This window comes from Anomaloglossus baeobatrachus, chromosome 2 (assembly GCF_048569485.1).
Source record: "Anomaloglossus baeobatrachus isolate aAnoBae1 chromosome 2, aAnoBae1.hap1, whole genome shotgun sequence".
NCBI lineage: Eukaryota > Metazoa > Chordata > Amphibia > Anura > Aromobatidae > Anomaloglossus > Anomaloglossus baeobatrachus.
In genome coordinates this window covers 85,665,166-85,686,204 of record NC_134354.1, presented here as the reverse complement: position 1 = coordinate 85,686,204, position 21,039 = coordinate 85,665,166, and the positions used below count along the sequence as shown (strand labels likewise).

The 21,039-nt window shown below is 45.8% G+C and overlaps 1 protein-coding gene across 5 annotated transcripts in view; it reads left to right on the top strand.

The window, feature by feature from the left end:
• LOC142290977 (NACHT, LRR and PYD domains-containing protein 12-like) overlaps positions 1 to 21,039 on the top strand; it is a 1,131,354-nt gene that overhangs the window by 618,506 nt on the left and 491,809 nt on the right. For all 5 annotated transcript variants that reach the window (XM_075335136.1, XM_075335138.1, XM_075335137.1 and 2 more), the window contains one exon: positions 15,798 to 15,983. In XM_075335136.1, the coding sequence (XP_075191251.1) occupies positions 15,798 to 15,983 (186 nt within the window). The remainder of the gene's footprint in view (positions 1 to 15,797; positions 15,984 to 21,039) is intronic.

Sequence of the window (21,039 nt, the reverse complement as noted above, 5' to 3'; positions counted from 1 at the left end):
TTGTGTAAAAACAGTCGCCATCTTTGAATGCTGAAAATCTGCTGCGCCATCACTGTGCTTGAAAAAAGCGCGAAACTGCAAACGCGTGCGGACGTAAGTCCCGCCCACGAACCCTGAGAGCGCGGGCGGAAGTCGGCAGTAACCGGACCCGGAAGCTCCCAGTCTGCCCCAGTCCCCGCGAGAGTGCTGAGAGATAACCTAGGGGGACTGGCAAGATATTTGTACAGGGAGACGGCAAGGACTAGCAAACCTGCAACCGGCAAGATGTCTGCCCCTCCAGTCCATTAGCGTGGTCGGCTTGGCTGCGGAGATGTACCCTGAACGACAGAGAGAATGAAGGCGGAGGTCCAACGGCTGTACTGGACCCTGAGGACAGAGAACCTGCAGCGAATCGCAGAATGGGAAGCGAAGATGATGGGGGTAGTGGCAGCCATGCGGGCTCGAGAGAATGGTGCACCGCCTGACCGGGCTGCACCGACCCAGACTCCAGGATCCTTCCTCGATCCAGCAGCATTACCGTCAGAGCCAGTGAGACCAGAAGTGGTCGCATCACCTTCCCCGCTGGGGAAGGATCAAGCATCTGTTTCTGATTCATGGTCAGCAATCCAGACCCCGTTGATATCGGGAGCCGCCGGAAAGGTTGCCGCCGGTGCTGATGACTATCCACAGGTACTGCGCCCAGCCGCTGTAAAAAAAATGGCGGATCTGGGCCCAAAGCTAGAATGGGTGCCGCGTGCAGGGGGCGAGTTCGTCTATGTTGTACTAACACGATACATGGTGTCTGATATGGAGTCGCTAAAGCCAGAAGAGCCTGTACACCAACCTGCTGCGGTGCCTTTCCAAGCCTCTACACCTGCGACGGCACCGACATCCCAGCGGTCACCAGGGGGCGGTAGGGATGTGTGTACCCAGACCTAGAGTGCTGATCTAAGGAGGCCAGGTAATCCAGTTTGCCCCCTTATTGAATGCTGGTAGCTGAACCAGGCTACCCCAACAGTTGTTGTTTTATACTGTAGAAATGTTACAATTATATAGCTGCTGATTATTTAAAAATGTTTGAAAAATGCTAAATCTACCGGGAAAGTAACCTGTTTTTCTTCCTGATTTACCTGCTAATAATGTTATTAAAAATGGACCATGGCTGCAGGACTGGCAGTAGCCAGCACGAACTTGTGCCTTTTGTATATAGTTGCACCTGATGTGCCTACCAGAGTAGTTCTCTGCCACCAAGACTTTGCCAACACCATGGAGAGAGACTGATGCAGGAAGGGTCTGCGGCAGAGGCGGCCGAGATCTGGTCACCAAGGTAACCAGTGACCTTCCTCCAGGACAAAGGGGTTTTGGGAATCCAGGACCTTTTTGGGTGGTGGGTTGATGGTGGGGATTGCTGCAACGTTCAATAAATGTGCTTCCCCTGTGAGGGAAGACTGTTAAACTGTTATTAATCTTTTACCTTTTCTTTCCGGTTCAATAAACCTACTTGCTTACAGCCCAAGAACGTGCTGTGTTTAACCAAGTGGGAATGTAATGCCCCTGAGAACCTCAGGGCACTACAGGGAAATGCATCCTCTAGGGGATGCAGGACCTACCCCCCTGGGACCTGGAGTACCAGTGCCGATTACACCAACACACATCTAAAATCCTAGTTCTCTCCACACTGGGCATAATGGGTTAACCATGTAAGGGGATGGTCGCCATGGGAACGAGTCCCTGGGTATAGCCAGCTTGGTGCGAAGGGTCAGCAATCAGTCAGTGAGAGAAGAGAACACACGAAGAAGGTGTTGGAGCTGGGTCCGTGTAACGGTGACCCCGGGGCAGAGGAGAGAGATCGCCAGGACGGGTACCGAGATATCGCTGGGACCAGAGCACGAATGGGGCTCAGGGCCCTAGGTCAAATGTCAAGATTCAAACAGTTTGCTAAATACCTGCACGATGAGGACACCTTCATGGACTTCATTGAACCAAATAATCTGGGGGCATCAGCAGTAAACTAGGATCGGGGTTCGGACACTTACCTCCCCACAAGGTCCGAACTGCCCGCCGTACGGAGAAGGAGACTGTACCCCAAAAGGGACGGTCGGGGTTCCCAAACGCTCCACGCTACGGGGACTCAATCTACAGAGTGCCGGGGACAGAGCAACCTGGGTCACTACATTGGCCATGGTACTCCTGGGACCTGAACCAGCCGTCCAGGGTCCACAGTGAGTAGAGACTGTTAAAGTTAATCTGGTGTGGTCTCCATCATTCTACACCATACATCTCCCAGGCACAGCCCTACCTGTGGAAGGCCTACCACCATAGCTGACACTACCATCATCCCTGGGAGTACCCACATTGAGCAGCGGCGGTTCCCCTTTAACTGCAACCAGCAGGTGGTGTCACGAACATTAACTCTTTATTCCCTGTAAGTACTCCCTTTTATTAAGTGTCCCTAGGGCACGGGACCAGGCAACGGCCACCAGAGTGACATTCCCATATACAAATTGTCTCTCCAGGACAGGAGACAAACTCTAGCGCAGCGCCACCTATTGGAAGTAGCGATCCCAAAAGTTAAATGTGGATTTTTAACAATCCTTTACATATAACTTAGGATATATATATGCCAGATCAGAGTCCCAATTTGCAGACACGGTGTTTCGGGGTGCTTTCCCCTCGTCAGTGCAAAGTATGGGGTGTCTGATCTGGCTCATGAGAAGCTTTGTGGGACCACGGGGGAACACTATTCTCCTTATGGAGACTTTGCAAGCCAGTCTGGCTGCCAGTGAAGTAAGGGGACTTATAGCTGCCATGCCCCTCTGCAAAATATTCCAATTGTCTCTCCAGGACAGGAGACAATCTCTAGCGCAGTGTCACCTATTGGAAGTAGCGATCCTAAAAGTTAAATGTGGATTTTTAACAATCCTTTACATATAACTACAATGATTCCCATATACATACACTGCCCACGACCGAGTACCCCCATTCCCTGGGCGACACACATGCTTTATCTTCTCCGTGCTGTGATGAGTGCAGCCTGCTTACAGCTAGGTGATACAGAGATCAGTGCTGTTGTCCGCTGGTGTCAGCTGATGTCCCTGCTTTCTGCTCCTGGCTGTATTCAAAAGCCAGCAGCGCTGGGGGCTGCATTCATCACAGTGTGAGGAGAGAGACAGTGCACGGGGGAGGGGAGACACAGGTACCGGGGCCCCATACAGCACAATGAGCTGTGGCAACCAGTGCTGACTGTGTTCTAGACAGCGATGGCAACCCTGTTTGTCCAGGACCCTGGCACATACATGACACAGATAGCAGCACACAGGGAGCGGGGCAGAGTACAGAATGTGGGGAGGAAGGATGAGAAGGGCGGGGGTTCATCGCACTGTACCTGGTTGGCTTCAGGGTGGCAACATGACGTCAGCTGTGATGCTCGTCAACAAGGTCCAGTCCCTGTTGACATATCATCACAGGAAGCAGCAAAATCACGGCAGGAGTGGTCATATGACCGCTCTGAGTCGGGGGAGAGGGGCTGACAGCAGGGCAGGTAGGTAGTTACTATTTACTTACTTGCCCCAATGTAGCCCAATAGTGAAATAACAAAAAATAAGTAAAATAAGCCAGATAACCCCTTTAAGTAATTTCTTGATTGAGAACAGGGGTGGCAGTAATCAATCCATAGTGTCGCTAGGGAAATTGAATTCCGCTTCCCAAAGATGTGATAATCCACAGTTAATTTATGTTGTAATGGATAGGGGGAGGCGGCGGCATCACTTTTCCACACAGGGCCCTGTAGGTTTGAATTTCTTTTCCCCTTAAAGGAAATCAAACATCAGGATTTTGGTATATAAGGTAAAGCCAGTGCAGTACTGGCACTATCAGGCACAGACTGTACATACCATTAGTGGGCAGCTTGGATGTTTAGGCTGTGAAATCCAAGTTTATAAAGTTTGAAAATTCATCCACTTTTTGATTGACGTGTGCACCTCTCCAGATAATATCCGGGCCGGTTATGCACATGATTGACGCCCCCCCCCGCCGCCTGTTCCTCCCTCTCTCTGGCTGTATGTAAATTTCTCTATTCAGAAACATGGCGTCGGAGTTGGCACCTGCGCATAGCGCTTATCTCCGGCGCCGTGTTTCTGAAGCCCACAGTACCTAGTAATGTGCATGAGAGGGCGGCACATGCGCCCTCGCTTCTTCAGATCTCGTTGTGACTGCGGGAGCTCACGCGGTCACAACAGGACTGGAGAACAGCTGCTCTTACCGATTAGCTGCAGCTTCGATATCGTCTGCTGCATCTAATCGGGGTAAGATCAGCTGTTCTCCAGTCCTGTTGTGACCGCGCGCGCTCCCGCGGTCACAACGAGATCTGAAAAAGCGAGGGCGCATGCGCCGCTCTCTCATGCACTATACTAGCTACTGCGGGCTTCAGAAACATGGCGCCGAAGTTAAGCGCTATGCGCAGGTGCCAACTCCGACGCCGTGTTTCTGAATAGAGAAATTTACTTGCAGCCTGAGAGAGGGAGGGACAGGCAGCGGGGGGGGGGGGGATCATGTGCATAACCCGCCCGGACATTAAGAGAGGTGCACACGTCAATCAAAAAGGGGATGAATTTTCAAACTTTATAAACTTGGATTTCACAGCCTAAACATCCAAGCTGCCCACTAATGGTATGTACATTCTGTGCCTGATAGTGCCAGTACTGCACTGGCTTTATCTTATATAGGAAAATCCTTATGTTTGGTTCCCTTTAATAATAAAGATCTTCATTTATAAACTGAATTTTGTGTTTACTTGTGTTATCATTGTCTAATGCTTATATTTGTTTGCTGATATGAAACATTTAAAGGCCCCGTCACACTAAGCAACATCGCTAGCAACATCGCTGCTAACGAACAACTTTTGTGACGTAACAGCGATGTTGCTAGTCATGTTGCTTGGTGTGACATCCAGCAACAACCTGGCCCCTGCTGTGAGGTCGTTGGTTGTTGCTGAATGTCCTGGGCCATTTTTTAGTTGTTGCTGTCCTGCTGTGAAGCACAGATCGCTGTGTGTGACAGCGAGACAGCAACAACTAAATGTGCAGGCAGCAGGAGCCGGCTTCTGCGGAGGCTGGTAACCACAGTAAACATCGGGTAACCAAGAAGCCCTGTCCTTGGTTACCCGATATTTACCTTAGTTACCAGCCTCCGCAGCTCTCACTGTCAGTGCCGGCTCCTGCTCTGTGCACATGTAGCTACAGCACACATCGGGTAATTAACCCGATGTGTGCTGTAACTAGGAGAGCAGGGAGCCAGCGCTAAGCGGTGTGCGCTGCTCCCTGCTCTGTGCACATGTAGCTGCAGCACACATCGGGTAATTAACCCCATGTGTGCTGTAGCTAGGAGAGCAGGGAGCCAGCGCTAAGCATTGTGCGCTGCTCCCTGCTCTGTGCACATTTAGCTGCAGCACACATCGGGTAATTAACCCGATGTGTGCTGTAACTAGGAGAGCAGGGAGCCAGCGCTAAGCGGTGTGCGCTGCTCCCTGCTCTGTGCACATGTAGCTGCAGCACACATCGGGTAATTAACCCGATGTGTGCTGTAACTAGGAGAGCAGGGAGCCAGCGCTAAGCGGTGTGCGCTGCTCCCTGCTCTGTGCACATGTAGCTGCAGCACACATTGGGTAATTAACCCGATGTGTGCTGTAACTAGGAGAGCAGGGAGCCAGCGCTAAGCGGTGTGCGCTGCTCCCTGCTCTCTGCACGTGTAGCTGCGTGCACTGGTAACCAAGGTAAATATCGGGTTGGTTACCCGATATTTACCTTAGTTACCAAGCGCAGCATCTTCCACGCGGCGCTGGGGGCTGGGACACTGGTTGCTGGTGAGCTCACCAGCAACTCGTGTAGCGACGCTCCAGCGATCCCTGCCAGGTCAGGTTGCTGGTGGGATCGCTGGAGCGTCGCAGTGTGACATCTCACCAGCAACCTCCTAGCAACTTACCAGCGATCCCTATCAGGTTGGATCGTTGTTGGGATCACTGGTAAGTTGTTTAGTGTGACTGGGCCTTAAGTGTAACAAGCATGTAAAAGAATAAGAAAGAATAAGAAATCAGGATGGAGCAAACAGTTTTTCAGAAAGAAAATTATTGATGAATGTAAATGAGATAAATGTACAATAACACTGAACATAATTAGAGAACACTTTCAGATACGTGCAAGTTATTGGTGTTAAACTGACAGCTGGTGCTAAGTTCCTAAAATATTAAAACAAGAGAAAACAGAAGTGCCAAAAAAAGAGGGATCACCAGATACGAAGTTTTGAAGTGAATAATTTACATTTTTATTGAAAAGGTTGTATAAAATGCAACAAACAACACTCAGGTTGTCAAAAGCAACTGTGAACAAGACAGATTAAAAACCTTTAAAAAACATCAAACACAAAATATCACACAGGTCTGAACAGACTATATCAAGCAACTCAGTAGTAACTTGCAACAATTTGCAAAGAAGATTCTGGGGAATAAATGTGCACTACATGCAACAATTCATAGAGTACAACAAAAAAAACCAACTTTGTGGCAAAAAATGCAATGCATTGAAAACCTCCTGTCTAATCAGCGTAGAACAAATTTAGTACATAGCACCCGGCAGGGAGTTAAATAGACAGGGTCAATGGTTCCCTAGTAAGACACACAAATGTTGCATGCATCCATGTAGATAGCCCTAAGGCTATGTGCGCATTTCCGTTTTCACCTGCGTTTCAGGTGCTTTTTAGGTCCGTTTTGAACCGCAGCGTTTTCATGCTAAAAGGCATGCATTTTGATTTTCCTGCAAAGTCTATGGAAAATGTGGATTTCTAGTCCGCACTATGCGTTTCCAAACGCTGCGTTTAATTTGCATATTCTTGGTCAAAAACTCTGCGTTCAAAGAAGCAGCATGTCAATTGTTTTTGCCATTTGGGCTGCGTTTTGATATCTTTGAAGTCAATGAGAAGTTGTTAAAAGCAAGCCACATCAAAATTCCAGCGTTTTACCTGCTTTTAGGCTGCAGAAACAATGCATTGTGGACTACCAAAACGCATGCTTTTCTGACATCAAAATAATGAGTTAATATGTCCCTTTACACACACACATACTCCGACAATTAAATTAATGAACAATATTAATTTCTTGCTATTTTAGCGAAAAATACCATAAAACCGCTATAATTATATGAACGATAACTATTTCCGTTATGATTTCAATAATTATGTGTCCCTTTTTTTCCCTTTTTTCATTGTGTTTGACTGTTTAAACTTTATTTAGCAGTGTCTAAATGTTCAAAACACATCTGTCTAAACGCAATTTAAAAGCATGTAAAAAGCGCTAAAAACGCGCCTAAAAACGCATGCTTTTTTACCGCTAATTTGTAGTCAAAAGCAACTTTGGCAAAAGCAATTTCTGCCAGAGGATGCGTTTAGAACTGCAACTAGGACGACGCAAAGTGCGCACATAACCTTAAAGAGCAAACAATTACGCCAAAAAAGAAGACATGAGTGCATAAGTTCCTGCCATGTAGGAGCTGCCCCGTGCAGACCCAGGTGATCCCCTACCCAACTGAGGTATTTCTTCAGGTTTGGAAACAGATGATAGTCGGAGGGAGCTAAATCTGGTGATTATGGTGGGTGGTCAACCAGCTGGAAGCCTAGATCTGCCATTTTTTCCGTGGTCACTTGTGCAGCGTGAGCAGAGACATTGTCTTCCAGGAACAAGATTCCTTTGGACCGCTTGCTGCACCTTTTGGCCTTCAGCGCTGCCTTCAATTGGTCCAAAAGTTTAATGTAATACCTTGCATTGATGGTGGAACCCTTTTGAAGGTAGTCTATTAGCAGCACACCCTCCTTATCCCAGAACACAGATGCCATCATGATGTCTGCTATTGCTTTAGCTGAAATTCGTCGATTCTCCAGTATGAGGTTGTGCATTGACATCTCCAAAACAACAGCCACACCCTGTCATCCAGGACGTTCCTCATCATTGGTGCTGAAGTGGCCTGTTTTAAATTTGGCAATCCAGTTCTTAACTGTGGAATGTGGAATATGAAGGGCATTGATCCTCCAATGTCTGCGACATATCACTATGAATATCCTTCATAGACTTTCCTTGCAGAAACCAGAATTTTATCACTCCTCTGCTCTCAGTTGCTGTGAATTTCACATTAGACTCTGACATTTTGTTTTCCTGCGTGCGTAGCACACTGTTGCCATAAGCAACAAACAAAATTTTGAAAACATATATTAGACACTTAAAGGGTACTTTACACGCTGCGATATCGATATCGCTAACGAGCGTATCCGCCCCCATCGTTTGTGCGTCACGGGCAAACCATTGCCCGTGGCGCACAATGTCGCGCACACCCGTCACATACCTCCCTCGCGACCTCGCTGTGGCCGGCGAACAACCTCTTCCCGAAGGGGGAGGGATGTTCGCTGTCACAGTGACGTCACACAGTGGGTGCCCAATAGAAGCGGAGGGGCGGAGATGAGCGGCCGGAACATCCCGCCCACCTCATTCCTTGCCGCCGGACGCAGGTAAGCGGTTGTTCCTCGTTCCTGCGGTGTCACACATAGTGATGTGTGCTGCCGCAGGAACGACGAACTACCTGCGTGCATAAGGAGGAACAACATTTGGTATTAGAACGACGTGTGAACGAGCAACGATAAGGTGAGTATTTTTGATTGTTCACAGTCGCTTTTACTTGACACACGTGACGATATCGCTAACGAGCCTGGATGTGCGTCACAAACACCGTGACCCCAGAGATATCTCGTTAGCGATATCGTAGCGTGTAAATGGCCCTTAAGGCTTTCATGTGATGTAACATTCGTTACCATAGAAACAAAAAAAAAATCAGAAAGCCAAAAACTTATCAGCAGCCTCTCGTATCTTTTCATGGGACAGCACTGAAGATATTACACTTTGATACAATGTACAGTAGTCAGTGTGCAGCTTGAATAACAGTGTAAATTTTGTGTGTCCTCTAAACAACTCAACACACAGCCATTAATTTTTAAACCACTGTTAGCAGAAGTGAGTACACCCCTAAATGAAAATGGCCAAATTGTGCCCAAATAGCCATTTTCCCTCTCCAGTGTCATGAAAAATTAGTATTACAAGGTCTCAGGTGTGAATGGAGAGCAGGTGTGTTACATTTGGTGTTATCGCTTATACACTCTCTCATACTGGTCATTGGAAAATCAACATGGCTCCTCATGGCAATGAATTTCCTGAGAATCTGAAGAAAAGAATTGTTATTCTACATAAAGATGTCATAGGCTATAAGAAGATTGCCAACACCCTGAAACTAAACAAAAAGATTGACGACACTCCCGAACATGTAGTGTGAAGAGGTGCATAAGTGAAGATGACATACAATGACAAAAAAAGATACCGCTGCACTCTGAAATGATAAAGCATGCAAACCGTGAATGTAAGAATATAGACATGCATTACTGCTGAAAGAGAATCTAAGAAAAACTTGTCATTTTTAGCATACAAAAAAGGTCATTTCTATATCTGCCCAGAGCAACGTCAAGGCATATCTCGTAATGCGGGGACCCTACTCTGAACTGAAGCCTCTCTCTGGGTTGTAAAACCTCCATATGTATGGGCAAGTAGGAACCTGCTATTAGAGAATACAATCACCTGTGGCTAGTGGGCAAGGGTGCATGGTCAGAAGGCATGACCCCATAAAATACACGAAAAGATGATGGCACACCAGAAAAAATTCCAAATGGAAAAAATTGATTAAAAAAATGCAATTTTATCACGTCAGTTTGAAAATAGAGATAGTCTTTTAATAATTTGGGTGGCTTAAAAAAAATGAAAACTTTATAAAAAATATATTTTTTGCTCTATTTTCTAAGACTCATAAGTTTGTATTCATTTTTTTTCTGGCACTAGAGTTGTGTGAGGGATTTTTTTTGAGTGATGGGCTAGAACTTTTAATAATGCCATTTTGTTTTTCATACAAAATTTTGATCTTCTTTTTACATATTTTAATGCAATGCTGGTATTTTCTATTTTTGGCCTTTATTGTATGCGGTAATTACTTGCACATTTTGATATATTGGGCTTTTGAACATGAGGTGATATCAATTGTTGAGTTTTTTTAATTGTATATTTTTAAACTGAGAAAATGGAGGTATGGTAATTCACGTTTTTTAATTATTATTTTTTTAGGTTGTACTTTATTATTTAGTCCCCTTCATTACATGCTGTATGTACTGCAATATCACAGTATTTGTTGTAGTAAGTAGTGTAAATGATGGTCTCCTTGGCATAAAAAGCAGTATCAAGATGGAAGCCTTGATGGCCTTCAGAAGGCACTCAGCTTCCATGGAACCTATTGTCATCTCTCTTGTATTGCAACCAAAACCATTTAGTGTTCTCACTTACTATGATACCCTTTCCATGGCCCTCATAAATCATGTTCAAATAAATGTTCCCACACTCAGTATGATGAATCTATACAGAATGATGTCCCAACATTCCTCCACCAGCACAGTATGATGCCACACAAACTCCACACAAAGTATGATGCCCCATAGTCCCACACATAGTAATATAGTCACCACAGCCCCCACACAGTATATCTGATGCCTGGTGAGGAGGAGAGGGGCCAGAATTGTGATTGGTAAGGTGAGAATATGGTGAGGTGAGAAGAAATATTTGGACAGTGACACAAGTTTTGTTATTTTAGCTGTTTACAAAAACATGTTCAGAAATACAATTATATATATAATATGGGCTGAAAGTGCACACTCCCAGCTGCAATATGAGAGTTTTCACATCCAAATCGGAGAAAGGGTTTAGGAATCAAAGCTCTGTAATGCATAGCCTCCTCTTTTTCAAGGGGCCAAAAGTAATTGGACAAGGGACTCTAAGGGCTGCAATTAACTCTGAAGGCGTCTCCCTCGTTAGCCTGTACTCAATGAAGTAGTTAAAAGGTCTGGGGTTGATTACAGGTGTGTGGTTTTGCATTTGGAAGCTGTTGCTGTGACCAGACAACATGCGGTCTAAGGAACTCTCAATTGAGGTGAAGCAGAACATCCTGAGGCTGAAAAAAAAGAAAAAATCCATCAGAGAGATAGCAGACATGCTTGGAGTAGCAAAATCAACAGTCGGGTACATTCTGAGAAAAAAGAAATTGACTGGTGAGCTTGGGAACTCAAAAAGGCCTGGGCGTCCACGGATGACAACAGTGGTGGATGATCGCCGCATACTTTCTTTGGTGAAGAAGAACCCGTTCACAACATCAACTGAAGTCCAGAACACTCTCAGTGAAGTAGGTGTATCTGTCTCTAAGTCAACAGTAAAGAGAAGACTCCATGAAAGTAAATACAAAGGGTTCACATCTAGATGCAAACCATTCATCAATTCCAAAAATAGACAGGCCAGAGTTAAATTTGCTGAAAAACACCTCATGAAGCCAGCTCAGTTCTGGAAAAGTATTCTATGGACAGATGAGACCAAGATCAACCTGTACCAGAATGATGGGAAGAAAAAAGTTTGGAGAAGAAAGGGAACGGCACATGATCCAAGGCACACCACATCCTCTGTAAAACATGGTGGAGGCAACGTGATGGCATGGTCATGCATGGCTTTCAATGGCACTGGGTCACTTGTGTTTATTGATGACATAACAGCAGACAAGAGTAACCGGATGAATTCTGAAGTGTACCGGGATATACTTTCAGCCCAGATTCAGCCAAATGCCGCAAAGTTGATCGGACGGCGCTTCATAGTACAGATGGACAATGACCTCAAGCATACAGCCAAAGCTACCCAGGAGTTCATGAGTGCAAAAAAGTAGAACATTCTGCAATGGCCAAGTCAAACACCAGATCTTAACCCAATTGAGCATGCATTTCACTTGCTTAAATCCAGACTTAAGACGGAAAGACCCACAAACAAGCAAGACCTGAAGGCTGTGGCTGTAAAGGCCTGGGAAAGCATTAAGAAGGAGGAAACCCAGCGTTTGGTGATGTCCATGGATTCCAGACTTAAGGCAGTGATTGCTTCCAAAGGATTCGCAACAAAATATTGAAAATAAAAAAATTTTTTTTGGGTTTGGTTTATTTGTCCAATTACTTTTGACCTCCTAAAATGTGGAGTGTTTGTAAAGAAATGTGTACAATTCCTACAATTTCTATCAGATATTTTTGTTCAAACCTTCAAATTAAACGTTACAATCTGCACTTGAATTCTGTTAAAAAAAAAAGGGGAACCAGCACGATCTGAAATTGGCATGCATCATATAAAAAGTGAAAATTCACAAATTTATTCCAACTGTACTATAATAAAAAAATGAGATTTTTAGCAAATAATTGATCAATTTTTTGAGCCACCCCTGCCAACGTCACGGCAAATCTCAATAGGGGGGTCCTACTCTACATTCTGTATTTCATGTGCCATGCGGCCTCCTAGATAAAGTTAAAAGCAGAACCATAATGGAGCACACATACCTGCAACCTGTATATAGCCGCTTCCATGTTGCAAAAAAGGCACTTGTGGATAGAGACCAGCCCAGGTCCCAGCATGTGGAGCAAGCTCTACACATACCAGGACTATATCAGAACTGATCCTCCCAGTGCCAAACAGCAACCATTGATAAAGGCGGACCAGATCCAAGAATGGTGCTTAATTAGCATTGCCTGTGGAAAGGGGTGAGGTAACTGAGTCTGAACAGCTACCAACAGGAGGAATATATTGCAAACCAAAGTCAGGCGTGCATGGTATGGTGTTGGTCAGACACCAGATTTGTAGCATAACTACGGTCAAAACAGAGAAAAAAAGGGGAACCAGCACGATCTGAAATTGGCATGCATCATATAAAAAGTGAAAATTCACAAATTTATTCCAACTGTACTATAATAAAAAAATGAGATTTTTAGCAAATAATTGATCAATTTTTTGAGCCACCCCTGCCAACGTCACGGCAAATCTCAATAGGGGGGTCCTACTCTACATTCTGTATTTAATGTGCCATGCGGCCTCCTAGATAAAGTTAAAAGCAGAACCATAATGGAGCACACATACCTGCAACCTGTATATAGCCGCTTCCATGTTGCAAAAAAGGCACTTGTGGATAGAGACCAGCCCAGGTCCCAGCATGTGGAGCAAGCTCTACACATACCAGGACTATATCAGAACTGATCCTCCCAGTGCCAAACAGCAACCATTGATAAAGGCGGACCAGATCCAAGAATGGTGCTTAATTAGCATTGCCTGTGGAAAGGGGTGAGGTAACTGAGTCTGAACAGCTACCAACAGGAGGAATATATTGCAAACCAAAGTCAGGCGTGCATGGTATGGTGTTGGTCAGACACCAGATTTGTAGCATAACTACGGTCAAAACAGAGAAAAAAAGGGGAACCAGCACGATCTGAAATTGGCATGCATCATATAAAAAGTGAAAATTCACAAATTTATTCCAACTGTACTATAATAAAAAAATGAGATTTTTAGCAAATAATTGATCAATTTTTTGAGCCACCCCTGCCAACGTCACGGCAAATCTCAATAGGGGGGTCCTACTCTACATTCTGTATTTAATGTGCCATGCGGCCTCCTAGATAAAGTTAAAAGCAGAACCATAATGGAGCACACATACCTGCAACCTGTATATAGCCGCTTCCATGTTGCAAAAAAGGCACTTGTGGATAGAGACCAGCCCAGGTCCCAGCATGTGGAGCAAGCTCTACACATACCAGGACTATATCAGAACTGATCCTCCCAGTGCCAACCAGCAACCATTGATAAAGGCGGACCAGATCCAAGAATGGTGCTTAATTAGCATTGCCTGTGGAAAGGGGTGAGGTAACTGAGTCTGAACAGCTACCAACAGGAGGAATATATTGCAAACCAAAGTCAGGCGTGCATGGTATGGTGTTGGTCAGACACCAGATTTGTAGCATAACTACGGTCAAAACAGAGAAAAAAAGGGGAACCAGCACGATCTGAAATTGGCATGCATCATATAAAAAGTGAAAATTCACAAATTTATTCCAACTGTACTATAATAAAAAAATGAGATTTTTAGCAAATAATTGATCAATTTTTTGAGCCACCCCTGCCAACGTCACGGCAAATCTCAATAGGGGGGTCCTACTCTACATTCTGTATTTAATGTGCCATGCGGCCTCCTAGATAAAGTTAAAAGCAGAACCATAATGGAGCACACATACCTGCAACCTGTATATAGCCGCTTCCATGTTGCAAAAAAGGCACTTGTGGATAGAGACCAGCCCAGGTCCCAGTATGTGGAGCAAGCTCTACACATACCAGGACTATATCAGAACTGATCCTCCCAGTGCCAAACAGCAACCATTGATAAAGGCGGACCATGCCATGCACGTCTGATTTTGGTTTGCAATGTATTCCTCCTGTTGGTGGCTGTTCAGATTCAGTTGCCTCACCCCTTTCCACAGGCAATGCTAATTAAGCACCATCTTGGATCTGGTCCGCCTTTATCAATGGTTGCTGTTTGGCACTGGGAGGATCAGTTCTGATATAGTCCTGGTATGGTGCAGAGCTTGCTCCACATGCTGGGACCTGGGCTGGTCTCTATCCACAAGTGCCTTTTTTGCAACATAGAAGCGGTTATATACAGGTTACAGGTATGTGTGCTCTATTATGGTTCTGCTTTTAACTTTATCTAGGAGGCCGCATGGCACATGAAATACAGAATGTAGAGTAGGACCCCCCTATTGAGATTTGCTGTGACGTTGGCAGGGGTGGCTCAAAAAATTGATCAATTATTTGCTAAAAATCTCATTTTTTTATTGTAGTACAGTTGGAATAAATCTGTGAATTTTCACTTTTTATATGATGCATGCCAATTTCAGATCGTGCTGGCTCCCCTCTCCCACTTGAATTCTGTTGTAGAGGTTTCATTTCAAATCCAATATGGTGGCATGCAGAGCCCAACTCGCGAAAATTGTGTCACTGTCCAAATATTTCTGGACCTAACTGTAAATGTATGTCAGCAGTGTGAAATGAAAAAAAAACCCAGTAACTGACTTGGTGTTTGTATAGTGTAAATCATAAAATCTAGGATACAAGCAAATGAGCAAATAGTAAATAAATAGTAATAGTACATGTAAATATCAGAGGCTACTTAGTTGACACTATTTTGATCAAAATAGCGTAAAAGCCAAAGTATACCCCAATCAGGATGGTCCCTAACTCTTGTAGTCCACCTTGCTACATGCCAGCAGGCCTCAAAATAGACGGGGCAGGGCGGTACCCAGGCCTGACTCTTACAACACCTACCCTTGTAGTGTAAATCACACATCAGTAATGGCTCTCAGATGAGTCTCTCTAATAGTGTAAAATGCAGATATGGCAGACATAAAAAAAAATAATAAATAAGCACAAACAGTCCCCTAGTGTGGCGGTAGTAGGAGAGCCATATGTGACATTTAATAATGTGAAAACAGGAGGTGCATGGAGGACACATGAGTCTTATAATGGGTAATAAAAAGCATTTTTAGCAGCTGAAGCAGCTGATAACTGATGTTATACAGTAAGTACTTCCCCTAGCATAATTATAATGGTAGATTATACTGCAATAATCACTAATTTATGACATGCCATAAAGTGAGAACAATCTGTATATCTGTAGCATGTATTTGGCAGCTTTCCTGATAATCACCATACACCAGAGGCGGCTTCTAGTGATGACATTTATGGATCTTAGTGCCATCCGGGGACATTCTCCCGTTCAGTCATAATCTATGGATTTTATTATGGCGCTTTGTGGAATTGTCACCCACATCTCATCTGCTTTTTCTTACAGATTGCGTTTCGAACGTCAATTAGATACGTTCTCCATCAAGTTTTTTACTATAATAAGGAATGGCCGGTCTCTGAAGAAACTTGACATCTTTGGTTGCCTTCTGTCTGATAACAAGTCGTCTCGTGTTCACTTCAGTGACCTGATGGAGGTGCTGTCAAGTCCAGACTGCAAGATAAAGAAATTAGAGTGAGTATAAGAGACAGGTACAGGACTGATAGATGGGGGGACAAGTTATACATGAATTTTATACTATTTTATGCTCAGGGCAATTGTTATGTCCATTATATAAACTGCTCCTTGTGACGTGAATGTCTTGTCTCTATATCATAAAATGGAGGCTATGAGAAATGTCATTTACAACAATTACTAATACTATTCCCTTATTGTATGTGGAGTCTTATTAGAATTTGGGAAGATGCTGCATAAATGCTATAATGAAACAGGACATTTAAGGGTATATCCGCACGCTGCGTTTTTGATTTGACAAAAAAAAATGCACCCTCTGGCAGACTTTGTCAAATGTAAGCTATGCATTTGACAAAATAAATGCATCCAAAACGCATGCGTTTTGCATGTGTTTTACATATGTTTTCGATGCATTTTTGACAGTGCAGTCCCACTGCGATTCAGCTCTGCAACATCTCTGTTCTGTCACAACAGCATCGTAGAGCAGGATTGCCCGCTGACAGCAGACAGAGAAAGAGCCGTGTGATGAGAATGAACTCGGATGAACTTCACCCGACTTCATTGTCATCGCGCTGCTCTGTCTGTATGTGCTGTCATTAACTCACATGAACCTCTGAGCTCAGTGCCAGGACACAGGTAGTAGTACAGGGTCCGCAGCAGTGACGTCAGAGCCTAACCCGAGTTCACTGTCATTGCGTGGCTCTGTCTGTGTCGCGGACTGATTTGCATTCACAGGTGATGAACTGACCTGTGACCGCAAATCACCTGAGTGACTGAAGTTAGCCGCGCGATCAGCAGTGGCGTCACTCAGGTTACCCATGGCCACAGCTGGAGTCCTCCACCTGTGACAGCAAATCACCTGAGTGAGGGCACCGCTGATCTCGCGGCTTACTTCAGTCACTTGGGTGATTTACTGTCACAGTTGGAGGACTCCAGCTGTGGCCGCGGGTAACCTGAGTGACGTCATCTCTGATAGCGCAACTCACTTCAGTTGCTGCGTGAAGCTCACAGCTATTGGTCGTGCTCTATCGCAGCTCGCTGTCAGCTTTCGATGTAGCAGAGCTGAAAGCGTCGTGGGACCTCGTGTGGATTACATCGTACCTGGAGGGGTGTTTGGGGATTAATAAAGTGGTGAAAGAGGGTGTTTTTTTGTCTTTTATTCTAAATAAAAGATTTTTTGGGTGTATTTGTTTATTTACTTTCACTTACAGATTAATCATGGGGGTGTCTCATAGACGCCTGCCATGATTAACCTAGGACTTAGTGGCAGCTATGGGCTGCGATTAACTCCTTATTACCCCGATTGCCAACGCACCAGGGCAATTCGGGAAGAGCTGGGTAAGGTCCCGGGACTGTCACATCTAATGGATGAGGCAATTCCGGGCGGCTGCTGGCTGATATTTTTAGGCTGGGGGGTAGCCTAAAGACAATACGCCTCCCTAGTCTGAGAATACCAGCCCCTAGCTGTGTGGCTTTATCTTGGCTGGTTATCAATTGTGGGGGGGACTGCACATCGTTTTTTTAAATTATTTATTTATTTATTTTACTGCACAATAAAGACCCGCCCACCAGTGGCTGTGATTGGTTGCAGTGAGACAGCTGTCACTCAGCTTGGGGCTCATCTGAATGCAACCAATCATAGGTGCCGGTGGGCGGGGGAAGCAGTGAATATGAGCGGCATAATGAGCGGCCGGCACTTTCAGAAGCAGGAGAAGCCACTGGAGCAGTGTGACAGCTGTACAGCGTCGCGCCGGTGATCGGTGAGTCTGAGAGAGCGGGAGAGAGGGAGAGGGAGAGACTGACCGAGAAAGAGAGAGAGACTGACCGATCGAGAGAGAGAGCGAGAGACCAACACCGACAGAGAGAGAACTGCGTTTTTGTTGACAAGAACACATCCAAAATGCAGTGCAAACGTACAGCAAAATATTTTGGTTGTGTTTTGGCACACCTCATTCATTTCAATGGGTGGAAAATGCAAGCAAAATGCACAAAAGAAGTGACATGCTGCTTTTTTTTAGGCAACGATTTTGAGAAATATTTGACATACAAAACGCTGCCTAAAAAAAAGCAATGTGTTCATGGAAGTTTTTGACTTCTCATAGACTTTGCTGGGGAAGCACAAAGCATGCAGTTTTAAACGCAGCCAAAATGCAGGAAAAAAGCGCATGTGCGCACATGACCTTAAGCTTCTATGCTTCCTATGTCGGTGGCTACATGAGTCCATGGGTGTATTACGCACAACCCTTGGCCCTTAGGACCCCTACAGCTCTGGGACTTTTTCTATGGAAAAGGCACATAAAAGGCTTTTTTCTCTTAAATATTGTTAAAAAATTTGACTAAATCTGTGTTGGAGACTAAGCACTTTTCCTTTACCGAGATAATCCACAGGCCACAATCAATAATCTGATCAACTCTATACAAAGGAGATGTGTTGCACTGTGTGAAGCAAATACTGGTCACACCAGACACTGACTTTTTTTGCCCCCCCTAAGACAACCCAATACAGTACTGCACATTTTAGAGTGGCCTTTTATTCTGGCAGCCTAAGGCTACAGCGGGCTTTACACGCTGCGATCTCGCTAGCGAGATCACAAGTGATCGCACCCGCCCTCGTCGGTTGTGCGACACGGGCAAATCGCTGCCCGTGCCGCACAACCTTGCTTACCCTCGTCACACGCACTTACCTGCCCTGTGGCGTCACTCTGGACGGCGAACCGCCTCCTTTCTAAGGGGGCAGTTCGTGCGGCGCCATAGTGACGTCACACGGCAGCCGCCGTCCAATAGAAGCGGAGGGGCGGAGATGAGCGTAACGTAACATCCCGCCCACCTCCTTCCTTCCGCATTGCCGGTGGAGGCAGGTAAGAAGATGTTCGTCGCTCCTGCGGTGTCACACACAGTGATGTGTGGTGCCGCAGGAATGGTCAACAACATCGCTAATAAGCAGAAAACTATTTTTTGTTTCAGAACGACCTCTCCGCGGCAATGATTTTGACCGCTTTTGCGATCATTTAAGGTCGCCCATAAGTGTCACACACTGCAATATCGTTAATGATGCCGGATGTGCGTCACAAACACCGTGACCCGACGAGAATTCATTAATGATATCGTAGCGTGTAAAGCCCGATTACATGCGCACGCTGCGTTTTTTGTCGCGTTTTTTGGTGTAGTTTTGTTGTCAGAACTTTCTGACATTTGACTTCCCAGCAAAGTCTATGAGAAGTCACATTTGCTATGCGCACTTTGCAGTTTGTCAGCGTTTTGTTTGACAAAAGTTTGTGACAAAAAAGAAGCAGCATATTCATTTTTTCTTCCACCAAAAACGCACCTACATTACAAGCGTTTTTTTTTAACATTTGCAGGCTCTCTCTGACAAGGAGCAGTTTTGGTTGCAGTTTTCGTTTGAGTTTGTGTGCAGAAAAAACTGCAGCGTGCGCATGTAGCCTAAGGCACGGCTCTGCAATAATCATGCTGCCTAATCGGCATCTTGAAATGTCACACCTGTGATATAGATGGATTAACTTGAAAAAAGAAGTGCTCAGTCACTAAAGGCCGCTTTACACACTGCGATATCGGTACCGATAACGCCATCGAGCATACCCGCCCCCATCGGTTGTGCGACGCGGGCAAATCGCTGCCTGTGTCACACAACATCGCCAAGACCCATCACACTACTTACCTGCCCTGCGACATCTCTGTGACCGGCGATCCGCCTCCTTTCTAAGGGGGGTGGTTCGTTCAGCGTCACAGCAACGTCACAGCAGCGTCACTGAACTGCCGCTCCACTCTGTGTTTGTGGCACAGAGGTGCTAACCGTTCTTTCTTCCTCTGACATCTCCCCCCAACCTCTTTCAACTGAAATTTGACCAAGGTCTCCCTCATCCGCTGAGTCTTCCATGTCCATGGACAGTTCGTCCTCCATTTCTTCATGTTCTCCTGCACCTTCCTTAACATTTCGCCTGCTACCATGCGCCCTTGTTGATCCCTGTCCCCCATGGTCCCTTGCCTGCTGCCTTGGTGATGATGAACGTCTGGACCTTGGTGATGTTGTTGTCCCTTATGCATATGAATCCTCCTGTAGTTCCTCCCCTTCCTGTTGTCCCACCCCCTGATTCCGAATAGTGTTTAGCGTGTGCTCCAGCATGTAAATGACTGGAATTGTCATGCTGATAATGGCATAGTCAGGGCTAAACATATTCGTCGCCATGTCGAAACTGTGCAGAAGGGTGCATAGATCCTTGATCTGAGACCACTCCATCAGGGTGATCTGCTCCACCTCTGCATCTGGTTGGCCGAGGCTATACGTCATGACGTACTGCACCAGTGCTCGGCGGTGCTGCCACAGTCGCTGTAACATGTGGAGAGTCGAATTCCAGCGTGTCGGCACATCGCATTTCAGGCGATGAACCGGCAGGCCGAAAGACTTCTGGAGCGATGCAAGTCGCTCAGCTGTGGCAGTTGAACGGCGGAAGTGAGCAGACAGTTTTCATGCCCTGGTCAGAAGGCCATCTAGGCCGGGATAGTGTGTTAAAAATTGCTGGACAACAAGGTTCAACACGTGAGCCATACAAGGCACGTGTGTCACCTTGCCCAGGCGAAGGGCCGCACCCAGGTTTGTAGCATTGTTGCACACGGCCTTACCAGGCTGCAGGTTGAGTGGAGACAACCATTTACCATACTCAGTCTCCAGAGCTGCCCACAACTCAGCCGCTGTGTGACTCTTATTTCCAAGACATTTCAAGATAAAGACCGCCTGATGCCGTTGCGCTCTGCTGCCAGCATAGTAATGAGGGGTGCGTGATTCCTTCTGCGCAGTTACAACGCTGGTGGCCTGACCAGGCAGGCTTGGGGCGGAGGTGGAGGACCCAGACGAGGTTGAGGAGGCAGAAGCAGTGGAGGAACTTGGACAGACAGAGGATTGACACACAAGTTGTGGGGACAGCAAGACTTGTGCAGCAGACCCTTCACCATCTATCACCATAGTTACCCAGTGCCCAGTCAGCGACATGTAACGTCCCTTCCCATGCTTACTGGTCCAAGTATCGGTGGTGAAATATAC